The 16153-nt window shown below is 32.8% G+C and overlaps 1 protein-coding gene across 1 annotated transcript; it reads right to left on the bottom strand.

The window, feature by feature from the left end:
* Positions 1-692: 692 nt before the first annotated feature.
* Positions 693-12070, bottom strand: LOC143057984 (fatty acid desaturase 2-like). Its single transcript, XM_076231439.1, has 12 exons — positions 11859-12070; positions 11143-11283; positions 10530-10676; positions 9114-9215; positions 8658-8717; positions 7896-7961; positions 6420-6480; positions 5738-5814; positions 4510-4607; positions 3016-3192; positions 1751-1876; positions 693-981 (listed from the first exon to the last, which is right to left on the bottom strand). The coding sequence occupies exons 1-12, from the start codon at positions 12042-12044 to the stop codon at positions 921-923; spliced, it is 1302 nt and encodes a 433-aa protein (XP_076087554.1). The 5' UTR covers positions 12045-12070; the 3' UTR covers positions 693-920.
* Between the last annotated feature and the right edge of the window lie 4083 nt (positions 12071-16153).

A 16153-nucleotide genomic window follows, 5' to 3' on the forward strand; every position in this document is an offset into this window, starting at 1 on the left:
TTAAAACTTTAAATGCAAAAAGAGATGTGAAAGATACAAAAGGGACATTGATACTTATCAATCGAAAACAAACTGACAAACGATCAAAAGACAAACAGCAGTATACAAAACACAACATAGAAAATTAACAGCTGGGCAACAACAACTCCACCTACACCGGGGTTGATCCCAGGTGATACAGAAGGGTACATACGCAGAACCTGTCCAACATGTGATATCTGTCGGGTTGATCCTGTAAGTATATACCAGATTATATACATATAAGTCGGTTGGTAACATTAGAGGAAAAGAGGCCAGAAAAGAAGCTTTAGTTACGACTACTGGAACATATTCATTGTCATCCTTGGAACAGATTACAGTCAACAAACTGTTGGTTGCTTCCTTAATATTTTCGACTGGCTGATTGTAACGTCATCACTAGTAATTCTTCGTGAAAAAATAGCGATTGCTATCTTTAGAAATTGTTTAATACCTGTTTCACTATCACCACTGGTACATATACATTACTAAATATTCATTAAAGAATTAACTACAAACGCCACGCTGAAGATAATTGAATCGATAAGACCCGTTTGCACATGTATATGTTCTGTACATTATAACACTAGATAAGTTAAGAGCATTTGTTTGTTTATAAAAAAAAAGTTGTAGACGAGTAACATGATTTATAAAATATGTAATTCATAATATCATTCGAATTGCAGATTTTTAATAAATAAATATAGACAGAGATTTATAGATTCTACCACTGCATTGAGTGTGATAAGATATTTATCTTTAACTGTTTTTAATTTAATAGTTTCATTTCATTTGTTTAAAACCGTAGATTGTAAGCCAGGAGTGCACAATGGTTCTGATTTACAATCAGATATCAAATGTCTACAAACACTAGATCTAATTGGCGTGTCTATTGTTTCTCACTATGATAAATGGTGGGCGTTGTATGCAGCGCTCCATATCTCCCCTGAATGCTTTAGGCTCCTGCAAATATAAAGTACGGTAAGTCAATGCAGACAAACAATAATTATTATTTAAATGTTAAATACAGACCATGTTTAACAGCAACAGTGAGTTATGTTTAATAGGAAGTCATATTATTACATAAAACTAATTGCAATATTACTTCTGAATGTTTCAGAACACATCCACAAACTGGCAAGCCTATTATCAATCAAGTCTGTAACATTCAAAGTTGACCTTCGATGAAATTTTTATAGACACTTTTGTCTATTTTAAAGGTATTTGGTTATTCATTATTGGATATAGCGATACGCCAACTTCCTCAGAGTAATTATAAAAATCGTCTTCTTTCCTTAGTTATTAATGTCGAGTTATTTAACAGGCGTTTTAGTGTGTTACAAAAATCAAATCAAAACCTCATATCTAATTGTTTTGAAATTTGATGTACATTGAGATGGTCATATCGTGCTAAAAATTCCATGATGATATCCAAAGTACCTTCAATGTATATAACAGCAATACAAATCATAAACATTTAAGTGACCGATTGCGTTTCGGAAAAGCAAAGTCACTTTTTTGGACTTGTTTGGGCTTTCTTATTTGTCAAGACGTTATATACGAGCGAGGTAGTCTGTATCACGTAAGTTACTAGGACAAATGTTGAATGTCTATACTGATATTATTTATTGAATCAAATCGTTAAACTTTCATCATTGGAAGTTAGTGACACTAAATAAAATGATATTGTTGATACACCCGAACTAATGCGGTGCATATATCTATCACTTACTTCAATATATCAGCAAATGACCTTTGAAGAGATTTAACCTCGAATGGTATACCATGCTTGTTACATAATGATTTAACAAGAGGCTGTATCTTGTAGAGGTTGTGTCTTGGCATAGTAGGAAACAAACTGAAAGACAAATTGTTGTCAGAGAACTGTACAGTAAAATTTTAAATAAACCGAAAAACAAATTGTTGTCAGATAATTGACAGCAAACTTTTAAACAAACCGAAAACAAATTTTTGTCAGAGAATTGTACAGTAAAATTTAAAAAACTGTAAGACAAATTGTCGTCATAGAAATACCAATTTAACAAATATTCTTTATTCATTTACAGTATCGTTTTTAGAAAATTATAGGAATGATTTTTAACCTTGTCCTTACAGATTAGTTTTTAAAATTATATCATTTATGGTACATTTACATTTTACCGTAGTTATTTTTAGTTAGATATGTTTGGTATGCTTTACAATAGATGTGGGCTTTACGTTTACAAGAGTACAAAAAACCTTGAAATGACTTCAAAGAATGGTACAAAGTCTTCAATGCTAGGCAGACATCTTTACTCTTCGTAATGTGTTGTTGTGTTGAGGGCATTTCTTGTATTCCTGTATTTCATTTGTTGCTTATGTGCTTTGTCTTTGTTCCAACTTGTTTTCCGTATTGGCATGTTGACTGATGTACCCCTATTTTTGACTTTTTTTATCTATTGTGTCTCTTTGTTAAAGTTCACACATTGTTGTCCATTTAATTGAATTGTGTGCGATTGTTATACAATGGAGAGATTTAGCTGGCTATAAAATCAGGTTAACAAGTGGGGTTCGTGTTGTTTATTCTTTAGTTTTCTATGTTATGTCGTGTGTGCTGTTGTTTGTTTGTCTTTTTCATTTTTAGCCATGGCGTTGTCAGTTTGTTTTAGATTTATGAGTTTGACTGTCCCTTTGGTATCTTTCGTCCCTCTTTTAAATCTTTGTTATTCTACTTTTTAAACAAAGCAATATTTGTAACTTAACAGTTATAGAAAACTAAAAAAAGAGAGCCAATGACCTGTCATCATCATTAAGTATGTATTATAAACTTTGTATTATTTTCGTTTCTGTCGTATCAATGTATAAACATATCTTTTCTGTTGTAACTTGCTGGTACTCTATTTGAAAGTTTAGGTGACCAGTAATTTGTCATTGAAGAATTTTTTTCAACAAACAAATGTAGCTTCACCCATTGTTTCATATCATAATGTTGGTATATGATTCGACTTAGATACTTACTGATGCTCTATCTGGAAGTTTAGGTGACCAGTAAACCAGTCATTGAAGAAAGATTTTTCAACGTCACAAGTGGCAAACAAATGTAGCTTCAGCCATGGTTTCTTATCGTCATGTTCAATATTCATTGGTATATGATTCGACTGAGTTACCCAAGTAAACCACATGGAATCCACTACCCTGCATTTGAAAAAAAACAAAAAAATGAAGTTCACCTTATCTCATATGTCTAATAAATAAAAAAGAGCATCGAGTGTCATTGTGCTATGTTTTTTTATATTCTTGTGTTTTGTTTTTGCTAATGTGCTTTGTCCATTATCTTTATGCTTTTCTTTGTTGACATATTTGTTTTTTTTTTATAGCGATTAAGATTATAAAACAATGTTGACTGCCGTACCGATATCATTGATATTTGTACCTATTATGTCTGTTTGCTTTGTTTACACATAGTTGTCACTATAATGGAATTTTATTCGACTGTCATAAAAGTGAGAGGTTTAGCTAGCTATAAAACCAGGTGTAATCCAACCCTTTTCTACATAAGGAAATGATGTTACAAAGTCAGGAATATGACAATTGGTTTCCATTCGTTTGATGTGTTTGTGCATTTGATTTTGCCAATTGGTAATGGTCTTTCCGTTTTGAATTTTCCTTGGAGTTCTGTATTTTTGTTATTTCTCTTTTTTTATATAAACAAACAAGATTATTCATATAATCCTTTAAACACACATAAACATGTTTTGTATACTTCAAATGCCACATGTATGTTTTACTTTAAAACATGTGTACATAGACTGTTGTTTGAACGAAACTCATTATTTAATCAAATTCATCACGCTACACTTTACCGTATTGCTTTCCGTATACATTGACCTTAACCGTGAAACACCTCGTTAGATATTTGGCAATCACACAGAGCTACCGCGAAGGGGAACAACCCCCTAATGAAAGAAATGGTAAATAATTTGAAAGGAAGATAGTCTTAACCGATGCTGCAAAAATTAATACACCAAGTCGTTTTAAAACGTTTTGTATTCCCATGGGAACGAGTGGACAATTGAATTGGTTAATTGCTTATCAAGGTTAAGATCGGTAAACGTCGGAAACAAAACTCGAAAGTTAATTAGCAGCCTAAGTTTTTTTTTATCAACACTCACACTATGAAATATTTTGTCGATTACATTAAAAGGGTGTGGATAGGGGTTTATAGAATAGATACTAGAGAAAAGTATAACAACAAAAAGCATGAGATGCTAAAATATAAAGAATAGAGAAAATGGCCGACAATTGAATTATCCAGAAAATGATCCACAACCTCCGTCGTAATTGATGTAAAATAAGTACATAAAAGACATGGTTAATTATTTATGTATGCATTGGTTCAATAATTTCCTTGTTATGCTCGAGATGCTGTTGGTGAATTATCTACCATATGTGATCCGAATGATAAAAACACAATGTATCTAACATTAGTAAATGTTAAAAATAATGTCTTACCTAAATGCTTCGTAATAGAAAAGTGTCCAACCCCATCCTAGCAGAGGTACAAAAATTAACAAAAATTTCAAGTTGAAGAAAAGCATAACAGCAAGATCCTTCAAAAGATAAAAAAAAAAATATTAGTCATGTGGTTATTTCTTTTAACTTAAAAAAAAGTTTCTGTCCTTGCGTATAATTTCTGAGATCTTCCTCTTTTAGTCGATTGTATCATTAAGGAATGAGACTTATATCGGATTTTACTTGCATTGTGAACATGAAGGGTGTCGCATGAGGTGCAGGACATGCTATGCTTTCGACAACAACTGATTTCACATCCGTTTTGCTTGGATAAGTGTTGCTCAATCTTTAGTTTTCTGTGAAATGTTTTTGTTGGTTTTTTTTCGTCATATTCGTTTGGCCATGATGTTTTCTGTTATATTGGACATAATGTTTTTTTACATAATTATTTTCGAATATGTTTTATTCAATAATGAGCTATATTTATGTCTTTGTCAGGCAGCGCTATATCTAAAATTTAAACAAGGTGCCTTCAAACAATAATAAATAAAAGAAATACGCTGTTATAATATTTTAGAATAATAGTCCAGTCCGATTACTTGTAGTTTTATCAGATATCGTATCATCACCAAGAATAATATGATGAAATTAGTTTGAATTTAAAAATAAATATGACCAACTCTGTAGGACTTCTGATGTTATTGTTATGATGAATGCCAATGAGAAAATGATATACCAAGGGTATAAACAACTACAGTCAATATTTGGTTGAAATTTGTCTGAAAATGAAATTATGATTTTTGCCAGTTTTACTGTCGGATGGTATGGGAATAGCAGATGGGATTGTTACGATTGTAATGACTATTTTGTTGAACATTACTTATCTTGTGTGTAGTCTTTTTTTTTTGTAATATTGGCCAGTTAAATGAATTGATCGTGCCTGTAGGACTGCTCGAGTGATAGTCCGTGTTATAGACATATCTGGCAGCTAGCCGTTGCATGGACCATCTCGATTTAAGAAGTTTATTCAACTATGTGAGGGTCCCATACATTACTATACATGAATTCCAAGTTTTTGGTTTAACTAGCGCCAGATATGCCTGAGTCGCAATGTTCTTACATGATGTTTTCAAATTTCGTATTAGTAAGCATTAAAAACTTTGTTGCCATTATCTACGATGTTGTATGTATGTTTGGATCACTTGATCTATATCTCAGTCATACTTACCAACCAAAGTTTCCTGGTAAAAACATGCCTATAAATTGTGAAATGGAAGTATACCGGAAACAGTAATGGCGGACCAACTGTAAATGGTAATATTACAAAATATACTTATATAAACAGTAATGGCGGACCAACTGTAAATGGTGATATTACGAAATATACTAATATAAACAGGGAGCTTACATCCAACTTCGATGTTGATCAAGTAAATTGCTTTGATTTATTGAATGATTGGTTGGTTGATCAATTTATTCCTTGATTGATTTATTAATTGGTTATTGCAACTGCAATATTGAATAGCAAATGTTTCATGCATTGTCAGGATAAGAACAAGTCCTGCAAAGAAGGTCGATTGGAATAAAATCGATGGGAAAAGGATTTCAAATAGAAAAATATGTTGAGTGAGTACGAAACGTACAAAATGCCGTCAACAAGTCTCACTATGAGGTCAATCAAGGTTTAATTGTCAAAGAAAGCGACATCCCCTTCCACCACAGGCGACATAAATATATTATTTACACATCCACTAATGGTTCTTCGATTGTTTTATTTGTTCTTGTGGTAAAACGTTGATGCTGTCACGGTCACATGACAAAATTTTGTCTATGAGCTGATAGACAAAAAACATTCAGTCAATCAGAATAAATGGTATGTCAAAATTAAAATATATTATGCTTATACTTACGAACTGGGAAATATTTGTGTTGTAAATCAAATGGGATGGATTTTGCTTTAGATTTAGCAACCTAAAATTAAACATAGATTATCAAAGTATGACAAAATATTTAGTATAGATAGTGATTTCTTGATTTGCTGCCAATCACCAAAATACCAAAACACAACTGAAACGAAGTTGATCGTCTAGTGGTCACTATACAGCATAAATCAGCAGGCAAATCAAGCGTTGACATTTTGTTGATTTATATTGGATTATTATCTTTTCAAAGATTTATGATAATTTACATGTGGTCGTATAGTTTTTCGTTGAGCTACATTAAAGACCCATATAAATGTAAGCGGGAGGTACCAAAAAGACAAACAAAAGTTGAAGAGGAACCAATAATACGAAAAAAAAACCAAATAAATATGACGAGACAAACTATATCTTACAAAACACTGCATAGAAAAATAACGGAGTAGCACGAACCCAACCAAAACCCTGGTGATTTCGTGTGCTCCGGAAGGGTAAACAGAATATTTTAAAATATGCAATTTGTATGTACTTGTAATACTCGGCTACAAATTTGAGATATATCGTAGATTTATAAAATAGAATCATATTCAAAACAGTGTGGTCCTGGCCATTGATTGACGACCTAAATTATCCCATTGAAAGGGACAGATTAGGTGAACGTTTGTCGGTAACAATCACTGCTCACTATGTACTTGTTAAAGACACAGAATCTGTGGGGTCACCAAAGGTTCTCAACACCTAAATAAAAAAATTAGAAAAACGAATCCGGAATAATACGATGTGTTGATTTATATCAATAATATAAATCAAAACATAACGGTTATTCCTGAATAATTTTTCGAATTATTTTATTATTAAAGGCGTTAAGAACCTTTGGTGACCCCACAGTTTAAAATCTATAATAAGCAAGAAGTGAGCAATGGTCGTTACAGACAAACGTTCACCTAATCTGTCCCAGTCAATGGGATAATTTAGGTCGTCAATCAATGGCCAGGACCACACTGTTTTGAATATGATTCTATTGGTATCTTTTGCAATTATGCCTTCGTTTCTACTAGTTTTTTGTTGTTGTTAATTTTATCGCAGGTGCATGCTAAAGACGCTACTTTACTCCACTTTGAATGTAATCATGGCAAATTTAGATACTAGTACCCTTATACGTATTTTCGTGCGTGGTGGCGTTATTGAAAATTTCTTGTAGATTTGACCAAATTCTACAAAATCCCGGAAAAACAGTCCAAAGGAAGTGTCAACGGTCTTAATATCAATGAGAGATGTGAAGTGCCCGTCAATGACACAGCAAGCCAACAACATAAATGACAAAAGGACATCTTAACTCTGCCAATCAACAAGCTCCATGACATCACGCTAACAAATTATATTATTAAGTGTTTTGCTTTTGCACATAACAAATGGTTACCCTTTACTTTGTTAAGTGAGTGTAGGAAATATGATAAACACACTTACTTCAACTGGCATGACATCTCCTACAACCATAAACGTGTCTAGTCTAACATCCGGGTCTTTTCCCATCTGCAAATCAACGAAAACATTTCAATTTCACGTACATAAACTTATCACAGATACCAGGATTAAAATGTTGTACCCATGGCGCGTCTTTCGTCTACTAAAGACTCATAAATTAATAGGATTAAAAAAGTTAAAAGTCCAAATAAAGTTCGAAGTTGAAGACAACTGAGAAACAGAAATTCCGAAAGGCTTTCCAAATATAGTTATGTAAATACTCCTGGAGTAGAAAATCCTAAGTATTTCGAAAATTTCAAGTTTATCTTTCAGGACTTTTAGATAAACTCATCGTAGATATCAGGATTGAAATTTTAAATTAGAGTCTATATTTCGTCTACAAAAGACTCACCAGTGACGCTCGTTTAAAAAAATGTTAAAAAGGTAAAAAAGTACGAGCATCAACAGCATTGTGGACCAAAAATTCCTATTTGTTTGCCAGATAAAGCTACAGTTATCTATTCCTGATGTAGAAAAGTCTTAGTATTTCAAAAATTCAAATTTTTATAAACAGTTAATTTATAATTATGACATATCAATGATAATTCAGGTCAACACAGACGTGCTGGCTACTGGGCTGGTGATATCCTCGGGGAAATAAAACTCCATCAGCAGTGGCATCGAACCAGTGGATCTAACTAAACTCATCATGAATACCAGGATGCAGGTAAAATAATGCGTCGGTTTTATCAGAAGTAAACTTACCACATTCGGTTTAGCATGGTGCTGAAAGTGCATGTGATTCCACCATAGTGGTGAAACTCCCTGTATGAAAAAGTAGTTCTAACATTTAATAAATAAAAAGAAGAAGAATTTTCAGAATTTTAAAGCTACTGGTATGTGATCTAATCCAACTGATGATTTCTATGAATATTAAGTTAAATGTGATATTTAGCTTTTGGTTTTACCATTTGATTAGGAACTTTCCATTTTGGATTTTCCTCGGAGTTCAGTATTTTTGTGATTTTACTTTACACATCGATATAAATGGGTGCTATGAATATTACCCAAATTAATCTTAGTTGAAACTGTTAGCACTATTGCATAGCCAATCAATAGTTATTATAATTAATCATGCCTTCACTAAAGATCAAGTTATCAATCGTTTAGGTTTGAGATCGTAGTGTGTGTGTGTTTGTATGTAAAATGTACAAATCATACCTTCATATAGGCGAGTAAAAAATACTCAAAGAAGTGGTCTAAAGCTGTGTTGTGAAATACAGATAAATGACCAAAGTCATGTGCTAGGAATCCACTTTGAGCCTGAAAAATTATGATATAACAGCATTAATGTTTTCATTGAGTATAATTGCATCGAATATTCTCAGAACAAGCAATCACTCACTGAATGAGGCGGAGTTCTCAAAAATACATGCTATTTCCGACAAAACTGCCGTTACTCCTTGTTAACTTTTACTTTGGACGATACTAATTTTGAGAGCTTTTAAAAAATGTAAGAAAAGACACCAAAGGGCAATACAAATTATTGCTTTAAGAATGTTTTACGATACAGAAAAAAATCGAAAAGACAAAAAAAAATGTAAACAGAAAAACCTAGATTGAGCATCAAAATTATCAATAAATACGGAAATTGACTCTCGAATGTGACCTGATAAATAAGACCTAATTCAGGGTTTGTTCTAACATGAGAAGCACGACGGGTGCTACATGAGATGCAGGATCTATTTACCCTTCCGAAGGATCTCACATCACACCAAGTTTTAGGTGGAATTCGAGTTCCTCAGTCTTAATTTTCTATATTGTTTTTTGTGTACTATTGTTTGTCGGTTTGTCTGTTTGTCTTTTTTTTTTTCTTTTTTATCCGATGCATTGTGAAAGAGAGGCTAAGGATACCAAAGGAACATTCAAATCCATAAGTCGAAAAAAACTGACTCACTGTCATGACTAATAAAGAAATGACAAACAGACAAACAAAGTGCATAAAACACAACATATACAAAATCAAAGATTGAGCAAAACGAGCCTCACTAAAACCTTGGAATGATCGCAGGTGATCCGGATGGGTTTTGCTGATCCTGCTTCACATGTTGCACCCGTCGTGTTGTTCATATAAGTAACAACCCGGTGATAAGTCTAATTCGTGAATAATAGGTGAAGTTAACTTGACATTGTTTTTCGTGCTACCGTGGTTCGATGGCTGCAAATTCATTTGCTGATTTGTTTATGCGAACACACTTTTAAGTCAGACATGTGTATATTTTGCACTTAAAAAATACCTGCTATGCTCTTGTGGTTTAATGTTGGGTGTTAAACATCTTCTACATGGTTGCTGAAAGTTCTTTTGTTTGTCAGCTTATAGGCATACTTTTGTCATGTTATCTTGGTGTCATAAACGGGTTTTTTTCATGATTTACTCCTTAAAAATGGAATTAAGAATTGAATTATAAGGAATGGTAGTAATATTTTTTTCTGTCTATTCGAAATAACCTCAAAAACGGGATGCACAATTTTAAATAAGTCGCTTCATGTTTTTTTCAGCGTGCACCACGTGCATGTTTGGTGTTATTTTTTTAAAGACAGAAAAAAATATTACAGTCATTCCTTATACAAACTTACCTGCACTATTCCGTACAGAAGTATGGAAGTCAGTAGTGGAACCCAACCAGTACCAAAATAGTACAGAGTAAGATAGGATAACACTTCTATAACAATTATATGTATCAAATATACAGCAAAATACACATAACTTGTCTTGAACAATCCCTGTAAATTAAAATAGAATACATTTTGTTACGTATTTTTTCCTCTTATAAATATGCACATTTTTTTTACAATTAGATGCAATAAAACAATAAACAACAAACAATAAACTAAAACAATAAACAATAAACATTTACAAAACGGCAGCTTCCAGTTCATGACATCTTTCAAAAATATTCCAATAGCAGCTGTGTCCACGGTGACTGTAAGTTATCAAAAAAGATTCACGTACTACACTCACACAAAAAAGACATAATGCCATTGCCCTGATAAAAAAAATAAATATGATGTTTTTTTCGGATTTATAATGCAATGGTCAAATTAGACTCTCCTTTTAATTCAGAACTTTAATAGCAGATCTTTGGTAATTTGTTCAGTCTAAGGCAAAACAGAAAGTACTCAGTTAGGATTTTTCCTTTAGAAATCAGGAAAGTAGGTAGGCATTTTATTTTCCAATGTTATACTTTACCATTTGTTCAGCTGTTGAACGTAAATTCCTAAAATCTTCTTCGATGGTTCTGTCTTTATTTTGTTCAACGCCACCCAGTTTTAATGGCTTTAGATATTTCTTGACATGGTCTATGTCATTGTGGAATGCTCGGAATGCGTCCTAGAATTTAGATATATATGTTTTTGTTTTATTTAAAGTTAAACTACTTTAATGTACATGTGTTAATGAAAGAAAGTTGGTTGTTTGCGTATCATATATACTAATAATTCTTAGAGAAATCCAATTACAAATGTAATTTTATTTTTTTAAGGCCCCATTTTCATATACAGGTATGTCGCGCATTAAGTCTTTAGTGTGCGACACTATGAGAACACGGGAAGAATTAAGGATCTACATACGTGTTTAAAGAAAATTGGCTGTATGCGTATTATATACTAAAAATCTTAGAGAATCAAGTGTATTTAAATTTTGATCTTTTTTAGGAGTACGAGAAAGACTGATCTGATGTGTTTGTACGCGTGTAAGGTGTGTGCCATGTTTCCTTGATGACGCAAAAGTTGAAACCGTGTGACCTTCAACAATGATCATAACATCACATATAGCGAGCTACTAGATGCTATATGTTTTGTTGACTATTTTTTTCTCAGGAAGCGTGTGGATTGTTGGTCCTAACTGAAACATCTGAAATTTTCGGTATTAGTAGCGGATCAGTATATGAAGAGCTTACTACTAACCGTGGCATCTTGTCCAGCATAGTGGCCTATAACACGACTGCCACCGGGATGTCTTTTGGACCAATCAGTGATGTTATAGACATCCCCCTGAATTACAAGCCATCGATCGTCTTTCTTGTCATGTCTTGAGATTTCGTCCCATGTATACGTTGTCTTGTCTTCATCCAATTTACCGCCTTTTCCCATGCTTAGGCTGAAACTTTATATTTGTTATCCCTGTAAAATAAGTTGGAGGGAAAATACTTATCGGATACTGGTTACAATGGAGATACAGGGAAAAAATAAGGTCAATGAAATATTCTAAAAACAAAATGCTATTTCTGTTTATTATCTTAAAACATGTATAAGGTTTATCATTAATTTCATCTCGTACATTACCTATAAAAAAGATAAACAACAGTTTGTTGTAATACTAGTATCGCAAAACAATAAATCGGGCATTTCTATATTCTTCTATAATGTTTATGGTAAATGCATTTTCAATTGAAAAACGCTTGATAAATGAAGACTTTGTTTTGAATTAAGGCACACGAAAAATCCATTTTACATGAATAAGGCCGTTAGTTTTCTCGTTTGAATTGTTTTACACTGTCTTTTCGGGGCCTTTTATAGCTGACTATGTGGTATGGGCTTTGCTCATTGTTGAAGGCCGTACGGTGACGTCTGTGTCATTTTGGTCTTTTGTGGATAGTTGTCTCATTGGCAATCAAACCACATCTTCTGTTTTATATTGTGAGTTCAATTTCTAACATACTTCAGGATGTGTGGAGTGCAATCGCTAGAATACAAATAAAGAGATGCGGAATAGTTTTCAGAGACAAAGTTGTATCAATATAGACCAAAGGACGATTATGTGACAAATTACAGCTCACAGATCGACTTCCATCAATGACCAAAAACTCAAAGTGTATATTAAGCTATAAAGGTGCTCGGTATGTGATGAAATATGAAATCGTTTCATGCACTCAGCAGTCTGATTAATACTACAATAATGAACAAAAACCATTATTACAGAAAGCGACCAACGACAATAATAGATCATAGGTTTCTGGCTTGTGCTGGTAGATTAGAAATGAAGCATCGTGTAACATATTGGTGAAAGCTTTACCCCCTTCCAATTAACAAAACAGAAGAAAACAAAGAAGAAATATATCTAGTTCAAACTATTTTTCAATTTTTCATATAGTTGCATATTATTCTCTATTCTGTAAACGCTATCCGGATCTCCTGGTATGTATTAAGGAATATTTAGATAAATATTCAAATGCAACAATTATATATCTATTAAAGTAGGTAGGAAAATTTTAAACAAAAAAGGCCAGAGAAAATTTCACTCAAAAAAACTCATGGGCAGACATCAACACACAAAGAACAATTTATGACTTAAAATAACACCACTAATACGTTCTCATAAAAACACTAGCAATGGTATACTATGCTTCTAACGGACCAGCTTAACTATGCCCTTTATGCTTTCTGCTTTATCTGTTTACCTGATGCTCCAAAGTAAAATGGAAACCAGAACAGGTCTATAAAAGAGCTATTTTATCCGTAACATTTAAGATAATTTAAACTCAGATTATGATTATTTTCTTGGTTATATGGTGTTAAAGCCACATTCAACATTCTTGGCGAGCATAGCGGCTATATTTTTTGTTTTGTGCTGGAAATTGTGGTTAATATGTGTTCAACTTGAAGTATAAAGAATCAAAGATGCAAAAGACCTCCTTCTTGACACATCCTCCTTTATTTTATTTTTAAAATGAGAATGGAAATGGATATGTGTAACGTGTTAATGATACAACAATCCGATCAAAGAGCAAGAAAATAACCGAAAACAACTAGTGGGTTTCAACACAGCGAGAAAATACCGCCACCGGAGGCGGGCTTCAGATGGCCCCTAACCAAAAATGTGTACTAGTTCAGTAAAATTGGTCTGTATAAAAGAGCATTATTACTCAAGTACTGAAGTGTTATATTATATGTTGTGTAATTGTATTACCATTACATAGATAACGTACTGTGGATTTTATAGACATTACAGCTAATTTCCTAATGATTGTAGAGTAAAACTTTGGTTGGCGTGCTTGCTTTGTTTCTATAATTTTCTATTCAAGCTTTGTAATTAAGATTGACATCTCCAAACAATATATATGACATAGTTAAACCTGTATATATCATATCTAAATTCAATTGGACATTTTCCCAATATAATTGTACAATATACAAAATAGCAAGTACGCTAACCTAAGTCTTCAACTACATGCATTGAGAAATTAGCTGTAAAATATTTTTTCACAATTCATCACAACACTATTTTTGACTAAAATACTATTAACTCACCTAGCTTTCCCTAATAAGTTAAAATCGATTAAACTAACTGCATCAATGATCACATATTTCACTTTATTTGATACGGCTAATGCACCAGCAGTTTTATATTCATAAATATTCATAAATATAACAAAATGATTTTAAAGGTAATACACACATATATACAATGCGCTGAGTCTCCTTATACGTCCACCTTACTGAGGGTGTAGACGGGGGTCCTTCATTTCTGTATTCTCTAATAATTACGCCTATTTTTCTCTATACCCTTAATATGTTGATCTATTATTGTCCTTTTATATATATATATATATATTTTAGCACCCCATCATTTTTTTTATTTTGTGTCACCCTCCGCTCCCCCCCCCCCTTTTCCCTAATACACACATTTTTCTCTATATATTTTAATCATTTTTTTTATTTTTATTTAGATCTGTATAAAAATAAGAAGATGTGGTATGATTATCAACGAGACAACTCTCCACAAGGGACCAAATGACGTAGAATTTTAAGAATTGGTCCATAAATCTCAGTCTATAGGTAAACCGATTCGGACCCACATAATGCACAGTTACTATTGTTATTCCATTAAAGAGGGGGTTGGATATTTATCGGGCTCTGGGATCGGGTGTTTTTAAGCTTGGGATGTCGGGATTGAAATTTCTTTAAATTCCGGACCTCGGAATTTCGGAATCAGGACCCCTCCGACCCCGCCCCCTCATTAAAAGAGCAGTATACAGTGTAAGACAGCACAATTTGAAAACAGTAAAACCAAGAGAATTGATTTACAAAATGTTGAAGAAATTTACCTGGTTACTTCAGTCAATAAACATCACTGTTCAACAGTACACCAAGTATGGACAACCAGTTTATGAATATTGTATAACCTTCTCTCGCATAATGCTCCAATGGACCGCAAACTATTTCTATCGTGAATGTATTTATCAGGAGCTTTGCTAGTGTTGGTATATCACGTATATACATTACTGTCTGTATAGGGTTTAAAAAATAGAAAATAGTAGCTAGGCAAAAATTAAAGTGCAGAAGGAATTAAGGTCTAAAAAAATAAAGAATAGAGAGAATACAAAAATTCCCCCCAAAAAAGAAATGAGAAAAATAGGGTGCCTGATTATATAGAATTGAGAATGATGGGCAAAATTTATGAAAAAAAGAGAAATATGGCCTAAAAAATAAAGAAAACCGGATTGAAGATATCCCAATCCAAAATCTATTTAAAATATAGAACTCGGATTTCGTTCTAATACGTAGTTCTATATTTTAATTAGATTGTCCAATCCAGACCCTCATATATACTCTGCGACTTCGTTAAACACAGATATTGAATGTACGTGGGAAAATAACATACATTTATATTAAATTTCTGGTTCTAGATGATTGCAGGTGGTCTGTAGCCAAACAGAATTGTTTAAATACATGCATATTTCTGAATTTTTATAATTGCAAAAATTGGACACCCCGTTCTCTTAAAAAAAAATGTTTTCAAAGTGTCATGATCATATAGTCGGCATAAGCAGCTTTGCACGACTGGAGGAGATTGTCAAACCTTTACTGACCATTGGGTGTTTGTTGGGTTTCTTTCTCATTGAAGTACCCTTTTTATTCTTATGTTTTTTCCTATGACTCAGCAGAAAAGCTATTTTATCAAGCCGATGCCTAGTCAGCCTTAACTTATTGAGCAGTAACCTTGATTTTATGTAATGTCTTTTTAATTTGTTTGAACTTAATTTTTTGTTTTATGTAAATTTTGTCAAGTGTAAATTTATCAAATGTTTGATTTAAATCACGGCCAGTGAAAGTGTATGATATATAGATGGATTAAAAGAGGAAGAATGAAAATATAACAATAGGCTATAAACATGCTGAACAGCCACAGGCACTTGTCTCAGAAGAAAAGAATTCCTATATAGAGAAACATTCTGAGACAAGTGCCTGTCACGGTGAAG

This window comes from Mytilus galloprovincialis, chromosome 14, assembly GCF_965363235.1.
Source record: "Mytilus galloprovincialis chromosome 14, xbMytGall1.hap1.1, whole genome shotgun sequence".
In the NCBI taxonomy this organism is placed as follows: domain Eukaryota; kingdom Metazoa; phylum Mollusca; class Bivalvia; order Mytilida; family Mytilidae; genus Mytilus; species Mytilus galloprovincialis.